This window comes from Grus americana, chromosome 15 (assembly GCF_028858705.1).
Source record: "Grus americana isolate bGruAme1 chromosome 15, bGruAme1.mat, whole genome shotgun sequence".
Classification (NCBI taxonomy): domain Eukaryota; kingdom Metazoa; phylum Chordata; class Aves; order Gruiformes; family Gruidae; genus Grus; species Grus americana.
Window position 1 is genome coordinate 10870186 of NC_072866.1, and position 19017 is coordinate 10889202.

The window sequence follows — 19017 nt, forward strand, 5'->3', positions numbered from 1 at the left end:
GCTCGTCTTGGCCTTATATGGCGATTTTCGCGCTGCTCTTGTAGCTCCCAGCTGCTCCCCACCCCAAAGCGGGGTCGGGAGCTGGCAGCCAGCGCCTTGCCTGCCTCCTTCCTGTTAACCTCTTTCCTGCTGAACAGCCTCCGAGGGGTCCACGCATGACGGGGATGGCTGTATCCCGTCCTGACACAACCGCCCGCACCAGGAAGGGAGGGTCAGCAAACCCGGTGATGGTCACCAAGTGGGTGCAACTTCCCTCGGTGCTGGGGTCCAACCCTCTGGGTCCTTGGCAGCATCCCCAAATCCAGGGAGCCCTTTGGGGGAGCTTGCACCCGTGCACACACATGCTCCATGTCCAACGCTGCTGGAGGGGATGAGGAACAGAAGATGCAGAGAACATTGGCACCGTGACGAGAACAAGAGCAAAGTCCCACCAGGATGGGGGTCAAGGGGCTGCTCTGAGCCACCATCTCAGCTCTTTGGAGACCAAAGCAAAAGCTCAGCATTGCACAGGCACTTGCCAGCCCCACCATGCTGGAGGCACCATCTCACAGCCTTGCAAACCCAAGAGTTATTCTTCCTTCTTGCTCTCCGGGATTTAAACGCATTTAAAATGCAAAATGTCCTCCTCCCCTCCTAGAAGAGGGGTGGGAGGAATACATGATAACGGATTTGACCCCATCTGCTTGCAGCTGCCAGTGTGGCATCTTCCCCGTTCCTCGACACGTAGGCACAGCAGCTACCCAGCCAAGGGGGAAGCACATATCTGCAGCGTTCAAGCGAGTTGTCATGGTAATCAACCCGATGGCAAAAGCCTGGCGAGATCAAGCGCCGGGACCGTACACGTGGCAAGGGACCGAAGCCTAGTGCAGGAACCACGGCATGCAAGTTGCCTGCAGAGGGAAATGCAGTCATTTGGGGGTGGGAAGGAAAGGCGGGTTTCATTTGCATCTTGATATTTGAATTTTAAATTGCACTGTTCCAAATTGGCCTTGTCAACTTTATTCTCCACCCCCTCGGTGTAGGAGACAAGTCCCAGGTGGTCTCTGCACCATGCACTGCCAGGCACGCATGTGCAGGCACTCACCACCACTTCCATGCACGCCGGCTTGCATGTTCCTCCCCAGGAGCAAAGGGTTTCACCAAAACATCAGAAACCACATCCCCATAGCAGGACTCATAAGGTCACCCACACACAGAGATGGTCATAGACATGGTGATGTCAATTTTGGAGACAAGTCAGGAGGTGGAAAGCTTGGATCGAGGCAGGATGATCTCCACCCATGCTGGCCAGTCCTGGTCAGCTGCAGCTGGACCTGGATTTCTCCTTCATGAGGGGTGAAGGAAACAGCTCGAGCACGCACCTGGGCATCAGCTGTGCTGGAGAGCTGAGGTCGAATCGGGGCAGGCTCTGCCCAATGGCCCAGGCTGGCCCCGCTAACCACTCACACCAGGGCCAAGGCTGCTGCACTGACTCTCCAGAGACCTTTCACTTTTGAGCCTAGAATTAAGTAGAAAAACTGGCAAGAAGGGCAATGCTCTTCCTCAGGATCCTTACGGCACCTACGAAAAGGTGTGAAAGACATTTAAGTGAAAAGTGCTTCGCACCTTGGGAAAAATCTGAGGAGATTAACCCAGGGCAAAGCTGCCTTGCTGCTGGATTTTGGAGCCAGTCTTCTTGCAAAGTGGGAAAACATTTGCAGTTGATGTGGGCTTCAATGTTATTTACAGCACCAAGTGCCACTGGAATGACTCCCAAGGTCTTTTGTTCAGCACTGCTCCAACCTAGGGGCAACTCCGACCACAGCCAAGGGCCACCCGAGGTGCCACCAGCCTTGCAGCATGGAGGTATGCTGCAGAGTGCACGGAGACCAGGCACTGGCCGAGATGTACGACGTCACCTCACTGTATCTGGCACCCAAAATCAGACCATGTGGAGAGACTTGGGAAGATCCAGACTAGAAATCTGAGAGGAGAGAAGGGGCTGTGGAAGGAGCTGCTGCTTTTGTCTTCTCTGAACCATCAAGGATAGGCATGGCTGAGGTATGAGCCATCCAAGGGAAGCAGCAAATTAAATCGAAGCCCTGTACCTCCCTAAGTGAATCCATCTCTCCTCCAGCCTAGAGGGGAAGGAAGAACAGATCTCCTGGTCTCCAGCCATCCCACAACCTCTCCTGCAAACACACCCGAGCAGAGGAATCAGAGCAAACACACAGCAACAGACCGAGCCATCAGCACCATCACAGCTGTGCAAAGCCACCTCCGACAGCCATCGTCTTGAGCTCTGGATAATTTAAGGCCCTGCATTATGCCAGCTCAAGAAGCACAGTGAACTGCACACAGAGAAAGGCAAGTGCTTCCCACAATAAAAGAGTAAATAAAATGGCAAGACATTTCCTGGTGTCTCAGTAGAAGAAAAAGAAAACAAAGAACTTTCAGTTCCAAATGAACTAGAAATTTTCAGTTTTTCACTAAAACACAAAAATAAGGCAAGCACCACCTTGCAATGGACAAAGTCAGGAAAGCTCTGCTGAACACTCTCACAAGACGTAGGGTTAGACCCACTCAAGCCAACTCCATCCGACCAGCTGACCCAATGCTGTACTACAGGGCCCCGGCTGTGGTTTCTCCCTGGTTTGGCTTCTTTTGGGCTCAGCTGAACTGAAAATTTGCTTGAGAAATTTTGCTTTACAGTGGGCAAAGGCAATTTATTTGTGGTCAACACTCTTCCCACCCCATCACATGTACACAGGTCACCCCGCACCCGCCTGCTTTCCCTTTTGTGGGGAAATAGCAGGCTCCAGTCTGGCTGTAGCAAAGCAGACACCGGTTACGTCTCACACTGCATATCTCCTGCGGGACTCGTGCACTATGGCGCTGCCACCATGGTGGGGTTTCCCCCAAGCCCTCACCTTCACCCCTGAGGACTGTCAATACAGCATCTTGCACCAGTGCTCAATGACTGCAAACGAGGCGAGGACAGCCCTGGGGATCTGCAGCACCAGATCTGCTGGAGGCTCGAGCAACTCCCACGGGCGCAGATGCTTCAGTGGAAGTTCTTGAATCCGGCCAAATTAACCTGGAAATCTCATTACTCCCCAGCACTGCTCTTACGAGCTTTGCAGAGCTTCCTGCCGGGCTGGGAATACCATGCAGCCAGGCTCCCAGGGCGCTTGGGGGTCTGCAGCTGAAGGTGTGAAGGTCAACCCAAGCAGAACAGCTTGGGTTGGGTTTGCCAACCAAACAGCAGCCACACCCTGCACCCCATGCCTCACCCCTATAGAAAACCCCATACCTGCTCTGCTCTGCATTGCTCCCAGCAGCTTCCAGACAAGCTTGGACTCTGCAGACCTTCCCCAAAGCCAAGGCAGCGGCTGGTGAGTGTTTTCCAACCTTTGACCATTGGCCACTGAATGGCACAAAATGGGAGGCCAAGAAAGGCAGTTCCAAGGAGAAAAGTTCCCAAGAGGTGCACACGGCTGTTGTGGTGCAAGGAGAGCACCTGGCAACAACTTGAGCTGGGCTTTGCTGCCACATGCAAGGTGCAGTGGAGGCGCCAATGCAGACAGCAAAGACCCATCCTGGCCAGGCAGGCACCGCTGCATTCAAAGGCAAGTGGCACCTGGGAGAAAAAGCACTCTGAGTGCCTGCCATGGCCAGGGACAAAGGCTGGGAGTAATACACCAGGCTGCTGGAGCCGTCCCCATGTCCCAAGAGAGCAGTGTTTTCTCCCTAAACCTGCTGCTCCCATCTGGCTCCTGCACTTGCAGAGGAGTTCAGGGAGAGGAGCAAGCTCATGGCTGCGAGCTGCTCCTTGGGAGCACTCCTTGCAACCTCTCCTTCGGGGCAGCCATTTGGCCCCAGCAGGGAGGAGCAATCTGGGGCTGGTGCACCTGAGGGGGATGAGCCTGAGGAGGTTTCTCCATCCCCCATGCCTAGGATGACAGACTTCGCCCCCCTGCATCGGCCTGCGAACGGCATTAACTGCCCAAGCAAGCCAAACACCCCCTTCCTCCAGACATCTGCTCCATCCATAATCCTTGCTGTCCCTCCCCTAATGGGAAAGCAGCCAGAAAAGTGAACCAAAACCCTAATTATATCCCAGTAGCTCCCCAGTGCCCCGGTGATCTGCTGTGACTTTATCGATGTGGTTGCAGCAGGGCTGATGAAACAGGGAGGAAAGGGCCAAGGCTGGGCGTGCTCCAAAAACCCACCCTTTCTCCTCAGCCACAGCATCAGTGGAAATCCCTTGCAAGCGCAGGGTGCTGCTGGAACATGTCTAAACCAACCGTGCTCCTGTCCCCTCTGCCTCCTCTCCCCAGGGACCCTGTCACCCATGGGAGAGGAAACACTGCAAGCATCACTGTATGGGGACGGAGAGGAGAGCGGTGACACCCATGGGCTGCAGCAAGAGAGCAGCCCAGGGCCTTGCTGCGGGTCCTCAGGGCATTCTTTGGCCACAGAATCATGGAGAGCCACAGCTACGGCACCTGGAGCCACAGCACCCATGGCACAGGGTGTGCAAGAGCAGGGACCCCTGGGATCACATCCCCGCAGCCCCACAGCGAGGGGTGCAATGGCAACGGAGACGTGGCATGGCCCTGGGTGCATGCCAGGAAAATATGGGGAAAAAAACCCTCCCTGATAGGTGGGAGCCTTCCCCAGCTCTCCGTGGACCCTGGAGCAGCCCAAGCCCCACACGCAGCACCTCTGCCCCAGGGACCTGCTCTCCCTTAAAAGCAGAGGAGGTTGCAGAGGAGCCGTGCTGCCCGCGGTAGGTGGCAGGGTGCAAGCCGTGTTAATATATACAGACACATCAGCTCCTGGATCCTGCGGGAAGGAGGTGAAGGGTAACGTGAAGTTGCTGCACACGTGATTTTCCTATGGTAATTTTAACTTTCAGCAAGACTAAGTGGCTGTTTTACCTTGTTGCCTACTTGCAGTCAGACTTCAGTGACTGCAGGGAAGAGTCTCTTCCACAGCTTTGAAGGGACAGGGCAAAATAAAAAGGTCTTAGAAAATACCTACTAGCAAAAAAGCACATTCACACACTGTTACATGATCTGGTATGATGACCAAGCAGTATTTTGCTGGCATTTTTTCTTCTACCTTATATACCTTGCAGCCCACTCAATGAGCAAGACCAGTAATAAAACCTGCCCAAGAATTCTCATTTTTCACCAGAAAATGCCTCAAAACAGCTCGGACAAAAGGTGGAAGACTTCTGCGAAAACCCTGCATTCAGTTACCCTGAGAAAAGCCGTTTACAAAACCTCACTGAAGACGTCGGCTTGTCTCCATGCAAGTTTTAACCTGACAATGTCCCTTTTACAGACTCCAAACCCAATGAATAATGCATGTCCGGGATAAACCAGAAATATAATATTCACTAATGCTTACCGTAACAGAGAAACAAGGACTGCAAATAAGTAATTTATTAACCCCAAACCGTGTTGCTGCTTGAACAGAGTGCACACCTCGGCTTTCAGCCCCAAAAACACCAGCAGAAAGTTTGCTCTTGAGCTGTGGCAAGAGCATGCCAAGGGTTGGCTGAGACCCCTCGCTCTCATCACACCTCCAGCACAAACGTGCCTCGTCCTAGACTCTGCGAGATACCCATGGGGGGACCCCCCCTGCACCGAGAACAAGGCTGGGAGCTGTCACCCTCCTTCCTCCTCCTTCTCCTCAGGGGCCGCAGCCGCCCCTTCGCCGGGAGGAGAGCAGCGGTGGGAAGCCCACAACCCTGCGCTCGCCCGCGGCTCCAGCCGCTTTCTCAGGCATTCCAAAATTTGGCTGGAGCCTGTTTTTTGCAGCACCACCCCCCATGGCTGGACGCCTGCCTAATTGCGTATTTATTTATTTCTGCATTTTCCCAGCTCCCCGCACACACTGGCGCAGGGCGGGGGGAAGCTGAGGCCGGCTCCCAGGCGGACCCAAAAAAAAAAAAAAACCCGGGGCAGAGCAGCTCCCCCCCATTCCCTGGAAGCCAGGAAGCAGGGGGCTGGTCGGGAAGAGGGTGGGAGCAGGGGGCAGGAAGGGGGGATGCCGGAGGCATCACCCACCCCCTTTGCTTTGTGCGCGCGCTTGGGGAAATTAAAAATAGCTGCGTCCAAAGAGTGGCTGCAAGCACCACAAAGAGTGTGTTGAGCAGAGGCAGCTGCAAGCTATTTGCTGCCCCCGGTAATCAGCATCTCGGCTTGCACAGCCCCCCCGGCCCCTTCCTCCCCTGCCAGAAGCCGCCGCTGCCTTTCTCCAACCCACATATGTCATGTCAACAATCAATGAATACAGGATCTCTGCCGGGGAAAAAAGGGGGAACGCACTTTGATTTTTGGAGCAGCTTTGTTGCCTTGTTCAATTCACATCCTCATCCTCCTTTCTGAGCTGTCACCAAGTGTTTTGCAGCACCAAATCCCACCAGGTGAGGCCAGGATACCCCATGCCACCCAGCAGAGATGGGACCCTTTGCGGGAACAGGGATATGCCTGCCATCGGGATGCTGTTTCTTCCAGGGATTCCTTTATATGAGGGGAAAAGGGGTGCTATTGCCCAGCATTACCCAACCTGTAGCCCACAGCCCACTGGTGGTCCTCGCTGACCTCAGCCAGTGGCCCGTGACAGGGCTGGAAAGAATTAAAACCAACCCCATCCCCACTGCCACATGGTACAGCTGGCAGGTACGGGGGCCATGCTGCAGGCAGCTCCTTTCGCACCCCCTCCCTGGCACCAAACAACAATGGGGCAAAAAAAAAAATTGTGGTTTTGTTGGGTGAGTTGGTCGTTCGTGTCTCTGCAGACGGGCACGGCCACCCAGGGACCAGGGGATGCTTGGGAGCCCAGCGCTGCCCAGGCTCGCAGAGAGCTGCGATGGGACATGCACCAAAGGCACCCACTGCTGCAGCCCCTTCCTCTGCTGCCTGCGGGGACTACAGCACAGCTCCCACTGCCTTCATTTCAACAAGAAAAAGGAAAACAAAAAAGGAAAACAAGGAAAAAGCAACTGGAGCAACTGCCCATAGTAAATACCAGAGCTACCATCTGTCACTCGCTGCTGCAGTATTTGAGGTTGTTGCCGGAGTGCTGTGTTTTGTTAGACATTTACGGCATGGTGGGACACAGAGGAAAGGCAGGTCCAAGGCCACCGTGCGAGGCGGAGGGTGGGAACGCCAGCCGGGGCCCGAAGGACTCACATGAGGGTAATCGTATGCCGAGCAATTAGTTGTGTCATTTCACTACCAGCTCTGACATCTTCGCTGCTAAATGTCATTAGAGGTGGGTTTGATTTCTGCATTAACATTTTACAGCGGATCATGATTTTTCTTTCACTGAGAGCCTGCAGCCAGGCTGGAGGCCTTGGGTACAGAGCCCAGGTTTCCAGAAGTCACAAAGAAGAAACTCCAGCTGCTGCAAGCGCCTGTATCACTCTGCCTCCCATAAACTAGATAAATCCAATTTATAATCCAGCTCATTTCCCTCACTGCTCTTGCACACATCTTCTACACAAACATCTTTGTTAGGTCTCAGAAGATGGAGGAGTAAGGAAAAAGCAGAAAGGACAGAGCCACTTGAACCTGTTCTTGTTGCTCAGCGTAAGAGCAATTCCAGCTTTGCAGCTCGCCCTGCAGAAGACAATAGGGGCTGTGTTGTTTCCAGGAAGGAAGCACCTGGGCCAGGTCATCAAAGCTGCTCGTTCATTAGGAGGTCGCTGGCTGTATGGAGCTCTCCCAACTCTGCTTTCACCCTCTCGCCTTCTATTAACTCCTAAACCTCCCACCATGGACTGCTTCACACCAGGTCCTCTCCCAAGCGGGTCCTGCAGGCACTGAACGCTCTTCTCAGGAGGCTTGGACGTGGACATCACCATCCTCCATCCACACTCAAGAAGAAGTGAACAGAAACAGCTGGCTTGATCCACCTAAGCTCACAGTAAACACAGGCACTTCTGGGGCCCCAGTAATGGTCCCTGGCCATGGACCTAGCTGCCAGGACTGGGTTTGGAGCCAGCCCTGGAGGAGCCCTGCCCTGTTCTCTCAGCCCCCACAAACTGTCCCTCTGCAGCTCAGCAGTTTTACTTCCCCTAACACTATGCTAAACCAAACTAAAAGAGGTAAAATAGAAGAGAGGAGAGTATAGAGCCATTCATGGAGCCGCCCACAAGGGTCTCAACAGCAGGACCCACCTCAGCAGCAACGGGGGCCAGACACTTTGAGCAAACAGAAAAGGGAAGACATGAATCCCCCTGAAGCCACTGTTATGGGATCCCCACCCCAGTAAACAAAATGGCACTGGATCAGCATCAAGACAGACATCAATATTAGAAAGACCACGAACGAGGATCTGCATGTCCTCCTAACTCCTTCAAGGCTGCTTCGCCCCAGCTTCAGCGATGTCCTGGGGAACGAGCTCCCAGGGCTCCCTGGAGGTTCATGGATTTTTTTTTTTTCCCCCAAAAGCACTACTGAAAATTAAACACAACAAATACATCAAAGATCCCTGAGCTTTGCAGGGAACCACCAACACTTGTGCTGTCTCTACATCTCCTGTAAAGCACTCATGAGGATGTGTTTTGTCCCCTCTTCCTTGTACCCTGACTTCTGGTGTCCCTCTCTTGCCCAGCTGTCCTGGAGGAGAAAGGATCACTGCTCCACAATTATTCCCAACATTTCCTTATTTCTACTGCATCATCTTTGAGATATGCACTAAACATCCCAGGTGACACCTCCCCACAGATCATCTTCCACCCCGCTCCCCACCAAACCAGTTATTTCCTCGGCTCTGCTGCCCACCGTTGCCCATCACTCCCATCCCACCAGGCTCACATACTGCACGATTTCCCATCCACACCACAACCATGAATCCAGGAGCTCCTGGACGGAGCCATTTCCTCCCACCATTGCATAAAGTGGTGGGACTGGCAGGGCACTATCACCAGCATTCACTGAGGTGACACATCACCTCCAGACCATCACAGGATGTGGCTGTGCAAGGAGTGGCTTTCCCTCTCCATTGGGGTTGAACCAAAAACCAGACAAGCCGGGAAGAAAGTCCTCCCGCTGCAAGACCAAGTCAGACCCACGTCCTAGAAAAAAAAACTGAGGGGGGTCCCTGCCGCCATCCGAGCCTCGCACAGCCGCTCTCCTCCACCCCCTTCTGTTTCAGCTTGCTTTAAATTTGAAACATGCCTTGATTCAAACCAAAAGCTTTTTATGCTCAACAGAAACCGAAAGTCTTGAAGATCTGGCAAACAGAGGCACAGGCAAAATCGCATCCGTGGGGGGAAACACCAGGACGAGGGGAAGGGGGGGTCTGTACAGCCTGGTGCTCCCACAGAGGAGGGGGCAGGGAGAGCTTGGAAACACTTAAATGGCGAAACGTGTGGAAAAAGTAAGGACAGAGAGGCCAGGATGTTTAAGGTTCATTTTTAATCCCTGCCAATGAATTTCTATTCTGTGCCAAGACTGAAGTAAACTGCTTTGATCTGAAAAGGAGAAGAAAAACACATGCACAGATTCTTGGCTTCTTAAAACAATATAGATGACAAAGGAGGGAACTACGATGAAAATTAACACGGCACAGCTCTGCTGACAGTGACGTTTTAAAATGCCCCTTTCTTCCAAATAAAGAGGATTTTGGAGGGGAGTCGACTGGGAAACAATAATTACACACATCACAGCATCATCGGGCACACATCCCTCCCTCCCTCCGATCCCCCACCAGCAGCCACCGATGCTTATACCACTCTCCTTTTTTACCCATTTATCAATTCCTTAGGTTTCCACGGCCGGGAGCAGGACTTGGGGTCGCACAGGGCTCCAGATGTGACCCTGCAGCCCCCTGCGCAGTGCCAGACCTCCCACCTCCGAGCTGGCCTCTCTTCTCCTATTTATACTCATGGCCCAGGGGTCCTGGTGCTCCTTTAACCATTGCCAGATGCCGGGCTAGCCTCGCTCTTCATCCTGTCCTGGTCCTATCAGCTCCCAGGTCCCTCCTGACCTCCCTCTCAGCCATCATGGGCTAGAGCAGGGATGTCCGCTCCATCATATGGAGGTTAACGCTATTATGATCCGCCTGAGTCCTTAGAAGCAGGACTGCCACGCTGTGAGCCCAGGAAGGGTCTGCAACAGCACCGCAGAAGATGCAACCACCCAACTCCATACGCATGAGCCAAACTCTGGCACAGAGGCAGCTGACTACTGGTTTAAGCATCCTCTTAGACCTCCCTCCCAAACAGCAGTCTTAATGTCCCCTCTGCCAATTTTAGAAAGCAACTTGACTCCACAAATAAGGGGTAGGGTAGAGGCAGGGCTCATAGCCCATCCTCACACTTTGCCCCATCACGCTGGAAGGCGCCAAACATGGAGCAAGGCCAGTTTGCTGGGAGAAGGACACATCGTGCCCCATCCTGATCCTTCACGGGGATTTTTGTTGTTATCCATAGCAACAAAAAGTTTGAGACGCTCCCAGGTGAGCCTAAATTTTGTCCTGCTTTCAAACCAGCATATCTACAAAGAAAAAAAGCCCAAAATTAATAGTCTTAGGCAGCCACTGAAAGGAGACCTGGTGTGATGGGACAATACCCTCAGGGAGGATGCAGCTGCCCCTCTGCTCTTGCTGGGGGCAAAGCACTGCCACAATTGCCAACCTAGCATAAACCCCAGCCCAGGGGAAGTGGCAGAGGGGTAAACTGAGGCAAAGAGATTAGGCCTGGCCCACGGACATGTAACAAGTCATTAAAAAACTGGGCTGGCGACCCAGACCCTCTTCTCTGACCTGCTCTTGCCACGGGGCTGGATCCATCCCCTCCTGCACACCCACTGCCTCTCCACTACGTTCCCACGCAGCAGGGCTCTATTTATAGAGACATCGGCCGCTAATTATAGATCGCAGCAATCAAAACAAAAGGAGGCAAATGCTCTGCACTTGCCACTTGCTGGCTCCATCCCCTTACCCCAGCACTATTTTTGTGGCAGCTGCTATACCTCAACCAAAACCTCCCAAACCGCCCCAGCACTGTGGTGCCAGGCTGCTCTCCTGCTGCAGCAGCGGTTTTGCTGCAGACCACAGGGTGTTGTATCAGGAGGGCTGAGACCTTTCGCAGCATGAGACATCAGAAGGTGCAGTTGCCAGCACCAGTTTGGGCATCTCCCCCTGGACAGAGCGTGCCGGGATGCAGCCGCCGGGCAGGCAGCAGCCAGGGGAAGTTTTGCTCATCGTCCTGGCACAGGTTCCCCTCGTCCCCTCAAGTGACTGTGATCCCTCCCAGCCTGGGCAGGGCTGTTTCCCTACAAGCTAAGGATGTTATCCTCTCTAGCTTCAAATATCCTGAAGTACCAAAGGTATAAGCTCTTCGGGTGACTCTTCCACCTCCAAAAGAAGTTTCTGGATGCATTTCCCTTGGCTTAGGTTTTCTGGCAGTCTCCAGCCTCACACTAACATGCTGTGCAACGGGAAACCAGGGAATGCATCTCTCTAGAAAACCAAGGAAGTGCCACAGGACTAGAGAGTACACAGGGGCAAACGTCCCCGGACACTCACAATGCAATGGCTCGTCTCCAAGCCTGTCCCTGCCTACAGTTCACCCTCTTTTCTGTCTTCCCTCAACTCAATATAAGAGTGTTTTCACCATCCTCCAGCTGCTGCAGAGAAATATCAGCCCCTGAACATAATTCAGCCCTGCACAGAGGTTTATCAAATGGCAGGAGCAAGCTAGCGCCAAGGGGTAATCGCAGCGGTTCAGCATGCGAAGGCAACCCCGAGCAATCGCACAACCTCCGCATCCACCCGTGGCTGGGAGGGAGGAATTTCTGCACGTCTGAGCAGGCTTGGCTTAGCTAGGGCTCGGCAGAGCCGAGAACGGCTGCTGGCACACTCCCTGTGGAGGGGACAGGGATGCGCTCCGCTTGGTGTTCCCAGCGGCCACACAGTCTCTGGGTGCAGTGCCGGCACAAGGCAGGGGCTGCTGGCAGGAATAGCACCCAGTGTGAAAGAGGGAGACCCCAGGGAGCGAATCTGGCAGCTCAGCCTGGGTCTGAGGGGATGGAGGCCCATAGCCTGTGCACATCCTCCCCATCACGGCCTTTGTGCAGAACTGGTTTGGGTTTTCAGAGTGAAAATATGGCAGAGAAAAAGGATGGGCATACAGAAAGAGGGCAGCCAAGTAGGAGCACAGGCTCGGGATCAGCTCAGGGACACCTGTGGGCACATTTCAGGAGGGTGCTGGTGCCTGCTTGTCCCACCTTCTCCTAAGGGATCTCCTTGCCCAAAATGCTCCGATCCAACACCAAACTTGACCCACGCCACGGCAAAAGGCTCCTGTGCCCAAGGCTGCCCCGTCCCACGGCCTCTGTGTACTGCAGCACCAACATCTTTGGGGACCCCCTGAGGTCTCCCCAGCTCATGGATGGGTTTCAAGCCACCCCTCCACACCCCTCTGCTCTCCAATTCACCAGGAATGAGATGCAGGGTCTCCCTGGCCAGGCACAGGAGCATCTCCACCGCCATTGCCAGCCTGGGGTTCCACACCCAGGCCCACCCCTCCCACTTTTAATAAGAGCAGAAATTGTCAAACCCACAAAATTAATGTCTAACAGGTTCAAGGCAGAGCAATTCAATCCCCACTTGCAACTGCCTGGGAGGTCTCTGGCCAGCTGCTACCCGGCTCCCAGCATGCTGCAGAGGCCACCTCCACACTGAGGTCCCCATGGGACCCCCACCTGGCTCCTGGGGGAGCAACTGCTGCACACTGGGGGTAGATGATCCCTGCAGGAGCTGCAAAGTGGATCCCCCATGCAAAAAAAGTGTCCCGCTGTGCGTGGGAGAGGCACTTCCTGGGCAAGGTCCCAGCCCTGTTACTCCTCCCTGGCTCATGGAGGTGGTGGAGACACTGTAAGGAGCTGGCACAGCCAGAGGGGTGAAGAGTCACAGGCAGGGAGCAGGCAAGCACCTTGGGCGAGAACCCAGTGTCCCCCAGCAACCCCAGCCAGCAACGCTCGAGGTGTGGTGGGCACAGGGCTGGGTCCTCGCATCCCCCGTGGAGATGTGCCTGCTGACAGCCTGACCTGAGTGCCATCATTTCCCTCCAGTGACCCCCAAGACTCAGCCATCACAGTCTGATGCTGTAGGTCCCAAACCCACTGGAGCCGTGGCACCCTCTGAGCCACACTCTGTCCCTGCCCAGGCAGGAAAGCTGCACCCCAGCTGAGCCCCAGTGTGCTCAACACACCACACCCAGCTGCTCCCCACAGGTCCCCCCTCCTCGTGCAGGCCAGCCAAAGGCTGAGGGCTAACACCTGCGTGGGGTCTTGGTTCTGACATAAGGGGGCTTGCTGGGAGCCTGGTGGTACTGGGATCACGGTCCTGCTGGAGCAGAAACCTGCATGGCAATGGGAACGGGTTACTCCCAGGGACCAGCAGAAAAGGTGTGCAGGAGCTACCTGACCCCCTGTAAACACAGCCTCACAGCAGGCAGGGAGCGAGACTGGCCCCACTGAGGGGACACGTTCTCGCAAGTGGAAGAAGATGGTCCGTCTGTCCTCCCTCAGCCTCTCAGCCCCGCTCCTGCGTGGGCTGAGCGGCAACAAAACCCCCTGTTCCCCCCTGCTTGGAGCCTTTTCCTTCTGCCCAAGCCCAGCCAGCATGGCAGGGGATGCTCCAGTGCCACGGGCTGGAAGGGGCCAGGGGAGGCTGTGCCCAACTGTGGCCAGGTGACACCTTTAGCAGAGCCGGTGCAAACAGCAGTATGGATCCCACGCAGTGATGTGCTCTGCAGAAAGGTCAGGAGGGTATGTTTTACACCATGTGTCAGACCCTGATGAGGAGAGGGAGCTGTGACCATCTCCTCCATCTGTGGCCATGACAAGGCTGGACCGAAGCCCTCCTGCAGGACCCACTGCACCATGAAGGGCCATGACAGCAGTCATGATGCCCCATCCCGGCAGTGCTCTGCTGGGTCAGAGCAGTCCCACAGAGCACGCAGGGCTGGAGGGGTGCAGGGACCCAGCAGTGGCTGAGGAGGGGGTTCAGCCTGGGACCACCACGGGTCAACCCATGCTGCCCACATGCATGCTCCCTTTGTTTGTTGTTTTTTCCATTTTTACCCTTCTCAAGGGGAAAAAGCCCAAGAAGTGCCTGGAGAACTGTGGGATGCTTCCGCCATCCTCTGTGTGCTCTCTAGCAACAGTCCCCAGTGACACAGGAGTCCAGAGAGGAGGGCACGGGGCTGGGGCACTGCCCATCTGCTCCTGTCAGGGGCAGCAGTGCCTGGGGCAGGTCAACCTCTCAAGGATGCAAAGTCAAAAAAAAAAAAAAAATTAAACCCCATTTTTCCTGTCCTTCTACCTCTCATTGGATCAGGGCATCTCCCCATCCCATCCAGCCACACACCACTCTCCTGCCACTGTAGGACATGAAACACCAGCCCAGTGCAGAGCCAGGTTGATGAGATACTAAAAATGTATTGAAAGCCACCGCTCCTACCCCAGACATTTAAATTATTTAGGGCACTTGGATCAACCCCAGGAAAAAATACAAACAAACAAGGCATGAAACTTGAACAACACTTGCTGTGCTGCCTTGTCTCCCCGTCCCACAGTGCTCTCACAGGAGGCATCGGCGGAGGACCAAGGCATGCCGCCCTCGCAGGGAGCCTCCCCGCCACAGACACAGGTCCCCACACGTCCCAGCTCCATGTGTGTGCACATACACTCCCCACGTCCCGATGCACCCAGCTTCGTGAGCCTTCCGCCCAGGCGGATCCCAACACACAGGCACCCGCCGTGCTGTGCCAGCATGCTCAACCTTGGGACCCTCCCACAGGCTTGCTGTAGCCGGGAGGATAAATCGGCAGCCCAAGGCAGTCACGGCAGGGCTGACCCTGCTGGGCTCATCATCCCCATTTTGCAGCTTGCAGCAAATGGGTTTCCTTTCGTCTCCCCGCTCTGTTCTACCGAGGGGAGCAGTGCCGGCGGCGTGCCATGGCTACAGGGTGGGCAAGCAGTGGGAAGGCATTCCAGCTGACCTACTTTTCAGAGGCATCGCTAGGCAGGGCCTCCTTCCCAGGCTCTGCTGAGGCAATTCACCGCCGCCAAACCCCAGCTGGCACAGGGCAGGGTGGAAAGGAGTGGGGGGGGACCCTGGGGACCCCACCGACGCGGGATGTCGGCAACTGATCAACCCCAAGCCACGTGGGGACCCACACGCCTCCTAAACACCCATCATGCTCCACTGACCGTCCACCAAGCTCCCATGCAAACCCAACCTGGCTGTAAATTCAAGCCCAAAGAAAAACTCTTCGCCAGTTAGGCAGAGACCTCCCCACACTATACCAGGCACATCACCAGAGGCTCCTCCAAGGGCAGCAAAGGTGGCCCTGGCTGATCCCCACAGCCTCAATGAACATGGCCGTGTGCCTCCGCCAGGCAGCACTTACCATCTCGTCGAGGGCGTAGCGCAGCAGCCCGTGCTCGTAGAGGATGAAGAACCGACGCTGCCATTTCTGCAAGAGAAGACAGCAAGGCAGGTCACAGCAACGCCCACAGGCCTCATCAGGGGTACCAGAGCTGCGCCCCACAACGCTGAGGCAGAGAAAAGGTACCGAAACCCCTTCATGGCAGGGGACTCGTGACAACAGGGCACATGCCCAGGTGTCACTGAGCACCGGACCACAGCTGCCAAAAGAGAAGGGGGCACCCCCAACACTGCAGGGACTGTTCCTAAAGGGCGATGAATGTTGCAGAAGTATTTCTGCTCAGCCTCTCACACCCCAAACCTCCTGAAGCATGCCCACAAATCTCATCACTGCTCTCCAAGAGACACAAGTCCTGCAGGACACCAGAGGGATCTCCCAACTAAGTGCTCCCAGCCCTTGGCTTCATCCAGCTGCAGGGTGACAGGGTGTCATGCTAGGTGGTCCCCAGCAGTGCATCAGCTGGATTTGGATGGTGGCTACACCTCCAGGGGTGGCACTGCCTAGATGGTCTTTCCTACCCCGGCACCACACTGGCACTGCTGCTTCTGCAGCCACACAGCAAAACAGATTGGAGACTGATCTGGCTGGAAAATTACCTTTTTTTGTGTGTGCCAGGTTGTTTTCAGCCAAGAGCAAAAACTGGTTGAGCAGGCTGAAATAAAAAAGGTCCTAGATTCATAGCCCCAGTGCAGCAATTCTTATCTCGCTTTTCTCGGCCCTTTGGGCAAAGTCCAAGGTGCTCAGGGACAAGCAAAACTACCGAGGACCCTGTGGACCTCCGCATGCCCCAGCTTAGCAGGCAGCCTTCACTCCAGGGGGGACCCAAGTCCCATGTCCCCGCAATGGTGGGCCAGCAAGCCTGCGACTGGCTGTGACTCCAAATAACGACCCATATACCCCAGGCTGAACTCAGAAGCCAATTCTTGTTCACTCGGGAGAGATTTTTTTTTTATTACTAGCAGCTCTGAGAGCATTTTGGCTGCGTGACAGAGGGTTCACGGACCATTGCCATCCCTCCCACGCACAAGACAGCCCTGTCCTGGCGGCCTCAGCAGCAAGTTTGCTGGAAGAGCAGCTTGGGGACAGGCAGGGAGTCCTCGTCACAAGCCAGTGAAAGGACGTCAGCCTGGCCACATCTTTCTGCGCCTCACACTGCCCAGGGCAGGAAAGCGGGGGATGCTCCAACCCCACATGATGCTGCTGTTACTGCAAGGCACAAGCGAACCCCTTTGGGCAGGAGCTGAGCATGCCCCGCTCTGTCTGCGGGTCTCTGCTGCCAACACGCTCAGCTTCAGAGCTCTGCAGAGTTACAGCAAACAGGAATCACCTCTCAGTCCCTTCCTTGCTGCAGGACCTGCCTGACACCGAGGTATCTGCATTAGAGGATGGGATGCAGCCTCCCTCCAGGGCTCTGGGCATGCCCATAATGAGCTGCAGAAAATCAAGTAGTTGTTTCCAAGCACCAAAGGGAACGTAAGTGCCTTGCTGACGGTCTCAGCCAGCCCGAGTGCCTTCTTGTCAGCGTGGCACGTGTCAGACCAACCAGACCAGCATCAAGGCATCAAAAAGCAACAGCAGCAAGCAATAAAACTGCAGTGCCCCAGCCTGTTGCCCAGCACAGAAGACCTCGCATCCCAGAGAAAGCATTTGAGCCCTGCTGCAGAAAACATCTCCTGGCTTCCTGGTTTGCACAAGGGGACGGGTGCATGGAGGTGCCTGCAGCACTCCCGGGGCTGCAGCCACCTCTGCAGGCAGGGACAGGCCCTCACTGCTCCTCCTGCCACCCTCCACCCACAGCACAGAGAGAGGGTATCTTGGCTTCACTTACCCGGGAGCGATGGACAGGGTTGTCAAAATCCGTTCCTTCCGGGGCCAGCAACAGCCAGCCACCATAAATGGGTTTGGCCTGCAAAGAAACAGCAGAGAAACATCAGACACACAGGAAACTTGCTCATTGCGGACCAGCACTGCAGGGGATCAATGGTCAGGGACCATGGGAAATTACACCAGCCCCCAGCACGAAGGCAGCTGCACGAGTTCAGGCTCCTGCCCATAGGCAAACTCAGCCCTGCCAGCACAGGGAACATGATGCTTACTGGCAACCTGTGGTGTTATATACACTGTGTGCAAACGGGACCGAGATGAGGACTTGGGAGAGGTAAAACCCCAGCCACAAACACCAAACCCGGCTGCTTCTGCATGGCATTGCACCAAGAGCACCGACCTTCCGGGTACTGCCAAGCTGCAAAGCCTGTCCTCACTGACAGCTCTTCCTCTCGCCATCAGCAGCATGCCTCTACTCCAAAGCAAAAGCATACTCGAAAGGAGAACTCGATGTTTTTCTTTTGTTAATTAAGAGAGGAAAAACTACCCAGCGCTGGCAGTTCTCCAGCTCACAGCCGCTTCCCATGCCGTGCACATCCAACACCCGTTTCCCCGCAGGGGTGGCCTCTGCCAGCCCGCTCCTCCCCACCAGCAGCTTCCAGCAGCCCACAGCTGAGCGCGCAGGAAGGTCAGAGCCAAGCGGGAGGGAAAACAGCTCATTCAGCCAGCCGGGAAGAGAAAGGGAAAGAATACCCGGAAATAAATGCCTTGCAGCACTGCCATTTATCAGTGGAAAAAAAAATATCCAGGCACTTTCCACCAGTGGTGTGGGTGCAGAAGCAGCCGGTGCAAAGCAGACCCATGCTACAGCGAATGATGGGATGGGCATGGACGCCAGGCATGTCCTCCCCTGCAAAGTCCTGCAGCTCCTGCTGCCTGTCAAGCTGCAAACTATTAGCCAACCCCATTCCTGGCAAGGGCTGGGGCCAAATCCTGGTGCAAGAGTGGCGAGGCATTGCCACACCGGCGAGGCAGCTCTGTGGAGGCACCAGGGCAGGACAGGAGGGAGGAAACCCAGGGCAGATCCAGCTTCAGGAGCCCCTGGGTACAGGGACACTGCTTTCCACCATGAAACATCCACACGTGCCCAGCCCCAACTCGGCCGCACAGCGACAAGGACACACATTCCCAGCTCCTCTCGAAATTATTTATCTTGTTGCTTTCACTCTTTTCTTTTTCCTTTTTTTTTTCTTAAAGCTTAAAACTGTTTCCAATTCGGTACCTCCCCTAGATTCCTCCTGCCAGTTTCTGTGGTTTTGTAATGTTAAAAAAAAAGTTTCCCCTCTGGAAAAATCCCTGCAAACAATAGAAGAAACTGCCTATGCACCAAAAACTGTCAAACGCATGAAGCACTGAGTAAGCAAACTGGAAACGAGCTGGAGGAGCCCATTTACTGTTTATAAAGTGAAAAGAAATAACAAAATCTCTTTTTCCTCCCCACAAAGTGATGTATCAGCTCTAGGTGTTGCTCTCCCAGCAGCTAGGAAAACATGATTTGAGACGACCTTCCTTCCTTCCCCCTCTCTTTAAAGGGGATTAAAAACAATGAAAATGGAGCACTGGGAGTAGGATCCAATTTGGGGAAGTTGCTTTCCTCCCTCCCAGGGTACCCCTGCACCCTCCTGTTTGCATGACCAGCAGAAGCCTCACCCACACCAGTGGCATTGCTG

General features: G+C 54.9%; 1 protein-coding gene across 10 annotated transcripts in view; it reads right to left on the minus strand.

Annotated features, from left to right (window-relative positions):
* The window catches only part of MPRIP (myosin phosphatase Rho interacting protein), an 88506-nt gene that overhangs the window by 59580 nt on the left and 9909 nt on the right, over positions 1–19017 (minus strand). For all 10 annotated transcript variants that reach the window (XM_054842422.1, XM_054842419.1, XM_054842421.1 and 7 more), the window contains exons 2-3: positions 17292–17369; positions 15425–15490 (exon numbers count right to left, since the gene is read on the minus strand). In XM_054842422.1, the coding sequence (XP_054698397.1) occupies positions 15425–15490; positions 17292–17369 (144 nt within the window). The remainder of the gene's footprint in view (positions 1–15424; positions 15491–17291; positions 17370–19017) is intronic.